The 10,000-nt window shown below is 36.2% G+C and overlaps 1 protein-coding gene across 1 annotated transcript in view; it reads right to left on the bottom strand.

Moving 5' to 3' along the window:
• Positions 1 to 5,318, bottom strand: part of LOC108265629 (solute carrier family 26 member 6) — a 14,808-nt gene extending 9,490 nt beyond the window's left edge. The window contains exons 1-6 of the mRNA XM_053680369.1: positions 4,799 to 5,318; positions 2,728 to 2,867; positions 1,217 to 1,327; positions 914 to 1,089; positions 293 to 457; positions 1 to 59 (exon numbers count right to left, since the gene is read on the bottom strand). The exon at positions 1 to 59 is cut by the window's left edge and continues 94 nt beyond it. Of these exons, the coding sequence (XP_053536344.1) occupies positions 1 to 59; positions 293 to 457; positions 914 to 1,089; positions 1,217 to 1,327; positions 2,728 to 2,867; positions 4,799 to 4,944 (797 nt within the window). The 5' untranslated portion in view covers positions 4,945 to 5,318. The remainder of the gene's footprint in view (positions 60 to 292; positions 458 to 913; positions 1,090 to 1,216; positions 1,328 to 2,727; positions 2,868 to 4,798) is intronic.
• Positions 5,319 to 10,000: the final 4,682 nt, after the last annotated feature.

The following is a 10,000-nucleotide window of genomic DNA, read 5'->3' as shown; positions in this document are numbered from 1 at the left end:
CTCACAACCAGTGTCCCAATGTTTGTCTCTCCCAGCAAAGAACACACGTCCAAGACCGTCTGAGCAGAGACAAACAGCAAGAGAGAGTGAGAGAAAGACCTGATTTCAAATGGATTAATGACTGTGTTTTACTGCAAGGGCTAGGCTGAGATGCTCATGTTAAAGGCATGACAAGACATGACAAGTCTTCCCTTTACCCTCAGCTGAGGCCACTGACCACACACAGTTGATTTTGTATGATTACACATGTTTATATTTGGTGTGAGTGTGGGTGTGGGTGTGTGATACGCACATATATAAGGGAGAAAGGTCCACTGTAGCGGTTCGGGCTGATCCCAAATGTGTATTTAAGCTGGGACACAACGACATGGATGGCTGCTGCTGTAGTGTAGCCTCTAACCAAAGGCTCAGAAAGATACGTCACCACAAACCCAAACCTCACCAGACCTAAGAGCAACTGCACACACACACACACACACACACACACACACACACACACACACACACACACACACACACACACACACACACACAGAGCGTTTATGAGGACAACCTGACACCACTGTGGTTAAGAGGGACACCCCTGTCAAACAATGTCAGATGACCCCACTAAGATACATCCCACTTAAAAAAATTACTTCTGCGCATTAAACCATGGACATACAACACACCTGAATTTTCACAGGTTTGTAGGGACAACAGTATCATGGTTTGTTGAGACACATGTTTACAATGACTGTTTATGTAAAACACACACACACATAAAGTGGTTTACAAGGCCAAGCATGGTTTACTAAGACCAGTAACAAAAAAGCACCTGATAGCCTATTTTTGACAAACAGTCCCCTCCGAAACTATTGGAATGGAAAAGCCAATTCACGCACCCACACCCACACACACACACAGAACAAACCTGAAAGATGCCAGATAGAAAGGTAACCGCTGCAGCAATCTTGACCCTCTCATTGTCACGGGCCACAGTGTCTATGGAACTGGCATTGGAGACATTGCCCAAGATGATGAAATCTGAATCTGGAGCCATCCGTTCTGTCACACCACCGATCATCACACTCATCACTGCGTACGTACCTACAACAGAATGTGTATGATTTATACCAGTTGTGTGTGTGTGTGTGTGTGGTGTGTGTGTGTGTATATATATATATATATATATATATATATATATATATATATATATATACATACATATGCTTACCAACTGAGATGTGCTTAGAACTCCCAAAGATGAAGTAGAGAAGGATCGGGTAGAAAGATGAGTAGAGGCCAAACACAGGTGGGACAGCAGCTAGCAGTGCATATGCCATGCCTATTCACACACAGACAAACATTTTTTCTGATGTGTTTATGTGTCCCTGGGTGCTTTGTGATCAGTCTTAATGGAATAGTTCACCCTAAATGTAGCTGATCAACACAAACATGTTTACTATTCAATGTTTCTTCTTTAATTTTAGACTGGAGATATGAGGCTTTGTAGCTATAGCTAAAACACCTTTCTCACCTATATTATATAAAATCTATATATACTTGCTTTGAAAAATATTGCAACACTTCTAGAAATGGAACAATGTTATCACGCAATGTGTGATAATGAATTCTACTACAATTAAAATACTAGGAAAAAACCCACACCCGTCAAGACATGGACTTCACAAGACCTCTGAAGGTGTGCTGTGGTATCTGGCAATGTGGTATCCTGTAAGGTGCGAGGTGAGGCCTCTATGTATTGGACCTGTTTAGCCACCACAATCCCACAGAAGCTTGATCGGATTGAGATCTGGGGAAATTGGAGGATAAGCCAACTTTTTGCCATGTCCCTCAAACCATTCCTGAACAATTTTGCAGTGTGGCAGGGTGCATTATCCTGCAGAAAGAGGCCACTGCTGTTAGGGAATACCGTTGACATGAAGGGGTGTGCTTGGTCTGCAACCGTGTTTAGGTAAATGATACATGTAAAAGTAACATCCACATGAATACCAGGACCAAGGTTTCCCAACAGAGCATTGCCTCAGAACATTACATTTCCTCCGCCAGCTTTCCCATAGTACATCCTGGTGTCATATCTTCCCCAGGTAAGCGGTGCACACGCTTGTCCACATGGTGTACTAAAAATCCACCATCCACCTGCTTTTTCACAGTTACTTTATCTCCTGACTGTATGGCTGGTAATATTATTTTACACTTCTGCACTGTTCCTAAAACTCAAATGGTGAAAATGCTTATTTTCCTGTCTTCTTTAGGCTACCAGTTCTGAACATTTACATCATTTATCGCAATATTTTAAACTGGAAAACCATGAGCAGGGAAAAATCAGAATTGCAGAAGCCTAATGGCTAACTGCACTCAAACTTTTATAGTGTTTAATTAAACAATTAAAGATTTACTCATTTTTCTGGACTACATTAAATAATACTGTGTCCTAAAGCATATTGTGAAGTCTCTGTGACATTTGAGGCAGATATATACAGAAAGATATGGAGTGACATCAACTACAATTAATTGTTACCTGCATTACTATTGTAGCACCAGTGCAAAGCTAAAGAAGCCAATTTCATACACAGTAAACACATACTGTAAACATTTTTCAACTAAGTATGCTTTCAATGTAGAATTTAATTCACCGAACTACTACTTTTGTCTCAGATGTACAGTGTTGAAGAACTTAGAAGTGTATGCATGTGTGTGTGTGTGTGTGTGTATGTGTGTAACCTTGCGGCAGGTGCATGATGCCCACACTGATTCCTGAGACAAGGTCTCCGAAAGCGTTTTCTCTGAGTGGGTAACGTGGCAGCCATGACAGCAGGGGAATACACGACAGAAAGCAGCTCTTCACACGAGGACCAGAACACCTGGCACAGAGACTGAGGTGAGACTCAAGTAGGATGATTTTCATTCCCTGACTCATCAAGGCTCACAGACAGGTGGGATTCAGTGTGACAATCTTTCAGACATTCATTATGTCAGTGAGGACATTACAATGCATTTAATGCTTTAAGCAAGCTCAATTCAAATTTTCACATCATTCCCACATGAATAAAATAGAGTTCATCAACAAATGTATTGCCAAAGTTGAAATAAAATAAAAGACAAAATTATGTTAATGTTATTTATGGCACAACACTATTGAATTCTCAAATCCAATTGGTCCGTAGGATACAATGATTTTTTAATAACAGCAGCTCTGGCTGTAGTTACAGCTGTAATTGAAACCACAGGTTTACATTAAAGTGCTTGTTCTAATATATTATCATTTCTATAGTATCCGCTAATTCAAATGAGCTTGTATGGTGGACATTCTACATGGATATAAATGTGAAATTGTTGAGAGGATGAATTTTTCTGCAAGGAGACACTTATTTAGCATTTTGAAATGAAACTCCAGTGTCAGCACTTTGTAAGAGGTAAATCTGTACATTTCTGCATCATGGGAAAGTCTTCAGGACTGAGGGATGAATAGTTCTTGGTAACATGAACCTACATTCATGAGGTACCTACGTTCATGAGAGAGAAAAAATTGGCTGGATGCTGGTAAGGGAACCACTGTTTACAGCGGCTATAATATACAGTAAGTGATAACAGGAACTAAATTGTTTCATACTGTAGATGTTCCATGACATTAAACAACAATAAAAATGAATGGCATGTCTTTCTTTAGTTTCGCTGGTATGGTCATACTGTGTTAGAAAATCAGTTCTTAGAAAAGCCTAGAAGAATCTTCTAAGAATTTACAATTATGCATTTAAGAGAAATGTAAAGCAATGCACTTTCAAGCTAATCTTTATTTACCACTTAGTACATGAAATCAAGTATAATCTTTACAAAATAAGTTTTTGTAGAACACTCATGAATTCTTCAGTCAGAACAGCAACCTTGGGTATTATAGCCTAAAGGCATTATTATTATTATTATTATTATTATTATTATTATTATTATTATTATTATTATTATTGTTGTTGTTGTTGTTGTTGTTGTTATTATTATTATTATTATTATTATTATTATTATTATTATTAGGGGTCCAAGTTTGTAATAATCTTTATGTAAAAATACTAAGGAGAGTGTGAGCCTCAATAATAAACAAAAACATGTTGACATTTGTAAATAACATGACCACCCTACGTCAATCATTTCTAAGGAGTTGGGCCCTAATTTATTCAAACAGCTCTAACTCATGAGTGCTTGCATGGTTTCACACCGAGGTCATCTGCACATCTTGGGGCTCAAATCTCACTTACTGTCCACTGGCCACTGGGGGCGCTATTAATGTTCATAGGGAATGAAGTTAAGTTCAAAGAGTTCAAATAAGTAAAACTGAGCTGAAATTTGGTGTGCTGCATCGATCTTCTACTGACCACCAGATCGCCGGCTTCAGCTATTATTATTATTATTATTATTATTATTATTATTATTGTAGCATATTCAGATATGATGCTCTGCATTTGTATATTTCTTTCTGAGACAATGTTAAAAGTCTTAGTATCCAGAATAGCTTTTTACTATTTTCTCTATTGTTGGAAATTTGGATACACTGTTCTCTCATACCTTTATCATCTGAAGACCTTTACTGTCACAGTGTAATATTTGCAGTATTATACACACAATCACACACTGTAAAAAGATGGAGTTTAGCAACTGGTCTTAAACCTCCATTTTAAGTAACAGGTTTTTCTCAGTATAGGGGAATGGTGTTGAAATTCTCTGTCACCTGCTACAGATGCCACAGATAGGATTTAGAGGTAAAAATATACATAATATATATGTAATATATATCATTTCTTACCTTATTGACTCCTTAATTTTGTCCTTCAGTGGTATATGAACATCTGATTTTTCTGCAAGTTCCTCAACTTTGAATTCATCCATGACTTCCCGCTGGATGTGATATCCCACCCTCCGTTTTACAGTCTCATCCATTTCTGCTTCCATGCTTTTCTTCTTTTAGAAATTTCCTCCTAACTGTGAAACTTTTCCAGTGCTGCAGTGTCTATTTCTAAAACAGATAAAAATCTTTATCGTTTTTTACGTTACCTCAATCACTTCACGTCACACATACAACATCCTCGATGTCCGAATGAAAAGAAAATGATCCCCAATAGTGGACGTGTATCACTAAGAAAAGTCCTTAATACAATCCACTACTATAAACTTAACAATGACCTCCTTTAAATAACTTTTTAAAAAAGAGCTGTGACTCAAGATTCCAGTTTGCTAACTAGCATGCTCTTAGTGTACATGTACTCATATATAGAACATCCCTGGGCTTCCTCACGTCATTCATAATCTCCTTGTTAATGTGTATCATGTCCTATTTGGTATTAAAAGGGCCCCCAGGTGTACACTTACTCTCTCTCTCTCTCTCTCTCTCTCTCTCTGTCTCTCTCTCTCACACACACACACACACACACTCACACACGTACAAGCACACCTACACGTACACACACACAGTGAGTTTTGTTGCTAAAGAGCAAAGTCTGACCTCCAAGAGAACAGGACAGAGGGAGAGAACAACTAAGTGACACAGACTGAAATATACAGTGGATTTTGGACATTTAAAACAGTGACCAGGGAAAACTCTGCCCATGGTGAAATTTTGACACTTTCGAATATATTGCAAATGCTGCTAAGTCAAACTGTCGCTGTATACCTGATGTTCCAGTATACCTGAATTCGCCCTAATTAAAAATAATTCTGTAATCTTTAGGTCATACATATTTATGTTTTCTAAGCATATTATAGGCAGAAAAAAACAACGTTGTTCAAACCCCCATTTTTGTCAGTTTTGGCTCAACCACAGAAATATCTAACAAGTTGTTTTTTTTTCCAGGCTACTACAGATTTTTCATACCCCTATGACAGAGGAATTAACTTGTTGGAAATTGGAGATACGGTGAATGATTCTTCCTGTTGCGTGACTGTTAATAAAGACTAACAGTTATGCTAACAGAAAATGTAACTCTTTAAGTGCCATGATTAATGATCCTAAATGCACTTTAACCTTTGCTTTCTTTTTGAACTCTATAGATTTCCTCCTCCCCAGCTATAAACATTGCAACATGAATTATATTTTGCTCAGTTATTATCTTATCCTGAAAAATAGCACCCTCCTAATTGCACTCATGCTCTCATATAGAGCTTTTTCAACAACATGAAGTTGTTGAATGCCAAAATGGAAAGAAATTCCATAAATATCGAGGAAGAAGGTGATCGAAATACATCAGTCTGGGAAGGGTTACAAAGCTATTTCAAAGGCTCTGGGACTCCAAAGCACCACAGCGAGAGCCATTATCTCCAGATGAAAAAACTCAGCACAATAGTGAACCTTCCAAGAAGTGGCCGACCTTCCAAAATTCCTCCAAGAGCACAGAGATGACTCAAAAGAGTCACAAAAGAGCCAAGGACAACATCAAAGGACCTACAGGCCTCTCTTGCATCAATAAAGGTCACTGTTCATGACTCCACTATCAGAAAGACCCTGGGCAAAAATGGCATCCCTGGAAGAGTGGCGAGGTGAAGACCCCTGCTAACCCAGAAGAACATTAAGACTTGTCTGAATTTTGCCAAAACACACCTTGATGATCCATAAACCTTTTGGGAGAATGTTCTGTGGATTGATGAGTCAAAACTGGAACTGTTTGGAAGACAGGGGTCCTATTACATCTGGCATAAACCAAACACCAAATTCCTCAAAAAGAATTCATACCTTTGGTCAAGCATGGTGGTGGAAGTGTGATGGTGTGGGGATGCTTTGCTGCTTCAGGGCCTGGGCAACTTGTAATAATTGACATAAACATGAATTCTGCTATTTACCACAAAATCCTAAAGGAGAATGTACGTTTACATGGACAGCAATAATCTAATTATTGACCTTATCCTGAATAAGACAATATTGTGATTAAGGTGTTTACATGAGTTGCTTTTAGTATATTCCTTTCATGTTCCTGTTTTGCATGTTATAGAACAAAGATCGATTAACGGTACACATCATTACGTCACCACGCCACGCCGTCCGACATTCCCTCGAGAATTTCACGTATTAACATACAGTTTGTCTTTGTTATGGTACCATATAAATTTAGAAAACACAAATTCAAAAGTAAATGATACAATTATGATATTGCCTTCCCATGATTTTATTTGTTTAAAAAGGTGACAGTTTTTCACCCTTCTTGTCTTACGTGTGAAAAAGTCTGGCAATGTTAATATTTGTTTAACTTACTAATGACAGGAGTCCTTCTGTACTTCAGTGGTTAATAATGATCAGGAACAGTATTACCCATGGTAATTCATTACTATTTAGACATTAGGGTTTTGTAACTTAAAAAGCACTAAGTAAATTATTTACAACACATACAAGACGTACATGTTAATGTTACTCATTGCTACATTACTAATTTGTACTTTTGTAGTTTCTGTTTCTTTCTTTAAGCCTTGATAGGCTAAATAAAACAACAGCGCTCCTATGTGCTCCTCTGCGGAGACCTATAATAGCTCATACGGACATTTACATTTTAAATACTAAGGTACTGGAATAAGTTAAGGTATATTAGGTACTAGATCTCCAGGGAGAAGGTAAGGCTTAGCTACTGGGAATTAATGCCAATGTGATCTGTAATTAATCAGTAGTTATTATGAAAGAACTATAGTTAGAACTATAGTTCTGCAGGAAAAATGTAATACTCGGTAATTACTGCTTAAGTAATAATGAACTCCTACTATCATATTTAATGATTAAGTAACACATTTTTAATAGTTAATAGAGCCTCTTAAGTTCCTTGATAGTAATCTACAAGCTGCACAGTATTGTAAAAGCAAGAAAATGAATAAATTAAAAAAGTTGATAATGTGTGTTCTGGTTCGTCTTCTTTTCATGTAAATGTTAAATAGACCAGGAAGTAGTTCGTCAAACATTCTGGGACTAAACCATGAGCTTGGAGAATTGCCCATTTTCATTAGCACACAAATTCTATAATTAACAAAAAACTCTATGGGCAGAAGTTTGTGGACACCTGACCATCACACTTATATGTTTGTTGAACATCCCATTCCAGATTTAGTCCCCCTTTGCTATTATTATAACCTCCACTCTTTCTGAGAAGGCTTTCCACTAGATTTTGGAGCATGGTTGTGTAGATTTGCTCATTTAGCCAGAAGTACATTAGTGAGGTTGAGCACTGATGTCAGATAAAGAGGCCTGGTGAGCAGTTGGCATTACAATTCAGCCCAATATATTGTAAAGATGTACACTTGCCCTCCGCTAATATTGGCACCCTTGGTAAATATGAGCAAAGAAGGGATTTTAGCAATATTAATGGAGTGCCCTGTATAAGTGTATGTAAGTAAACTACTGTATACGGTAAAGATCGATATGCTTATGTAAACATGTTCACATTTAAGTAAACTATATATTATAAAGATGTAAAAGTGTATTTAAGTGAGTAATGGGACTGATTATTATTTGTTAGGTCTTCTTTAGGTCTGTTTAGATTTTCTTATTTATTTTTGCATCCAATGTGACTGATTCCATGCAGTTTGCAAAAAAAAAAAAAAAGCATTGTTGTTTTGTTGTTTATTTCACTATCTGGCACTTTTCATTACCCTTTACCTGATTATGTTAGTAATGCTTAAAAAGCAAGTACCTTGTTTAATCTTTGATAAATCAGTCTAGACAACCAGTCTTTGACAATCACGCAACAGGGTTTTTCTCTGGTCTCTGTAAAGTATCCAAACTGAAACATAAAATGTGCTTATTTTGCTCAAAAATAAGTAGTATAATTAAATCTAAGTGAGGTTTGCTCACCATAAATACCACAAAGGAATGCAAATCTTATAATAATGACTAGAAATGGGGTTACTTAAAAGGTGTAATGCAACAATAGGTCATAATGAATATATTAAAAATGCTTTAAAAAACATTTTAAGGGGCCTGATCAATTTTGACCAAGAATACCACAGATGGAAGTCTGACTTAAACACAAGGGTTAATTATTACACACCGTGAATCTCACTACTGGAGGCAATATAAGAAACATATCCTAATCATCCAGGTAATATCAATAGCAGGTGACCTTTGCAATTTTGGAGTGGTCTATGGAGGCATAAGAGGACAAATGTATCTGCATCAATAGATTACTAATTAATAATAATAGCATCACAGATTTATTTCATGAACACAATTTAAACTATTCAGATATTTGGCACATTAGACAAACATGCACCATTATTTTATTTATTGAAGGTTTTTTTTTTAATTTTATCTTTATTTATTCCTATCCATAAAATCCAAACACACTGCACTGCATTAGAAATTGAAACATGATGTATTTATCAACAGGACTTTTTTTTTTAGTCCTATTCAAATTGCTGTTAGATTCAGTTTGACACTTGTTTTAACCCTTTCATGCTTAAATGATTTTAAAGCATTTCCAGATTCTTTAAATTATTTATATTATGTATTACTTAAAATCAATCATTTTAATCAATCTTCTTTTTTATTTTACTCAAATCAAAACGTAAATAGATCATCCATGTGTCTCCACGTGAAACATGATACAAATGAAAAGAAATCAACAAAAACAATAATAACATTCAAGTCTAACACACAGTATTTAATGTTGATTATAGAATTATAGAACATGTCATTTTAAACAAAATATGGCAATATCCTTAACAAGTAGAAAAGTTACACTTTATAGGATTTCTGCATGATGCAGATCATTTCAGAGGTAAAAAATCTCTCTTGAGAAAGTTAAGTAGTTCACAAAAAACAATTCTTTAATTTGAGGATTTGTGTAAATGTTTTGTAAAGAGAGAAATATTCTAGAGTGCAACAGTAATTAGAATGATAAATTATAATGAATGCAAGTGATTTGGATGTGGTTTATATGTTATATTGCCCTAAAACAGCTTTAAATATATTATCCATAAATGTGGACACTATGCATAAAAGGGTTATAACATAAATAATAATAACTGTACCAACTAT

Source organism: Ictalurus punctatus, chromosome 5 (genome assembly GCF_001660625.3).
Source record: "Ictalurus punctatus breed USDA103 chromosome 5, Coco_2.0, whole genome shotgun sequence".
Classification (NCBI taxonomy): Eukaryota; Metazoa; Chordata; class Actinopteri; order Siluriformes; family Ictaluridae; genus Ictalurus; species Ictalurus punctatus.
Note: the sequence above shows the minus strand (reverse complement) of the source record. Positions and strands in the feature narration are given on the sequence as shown.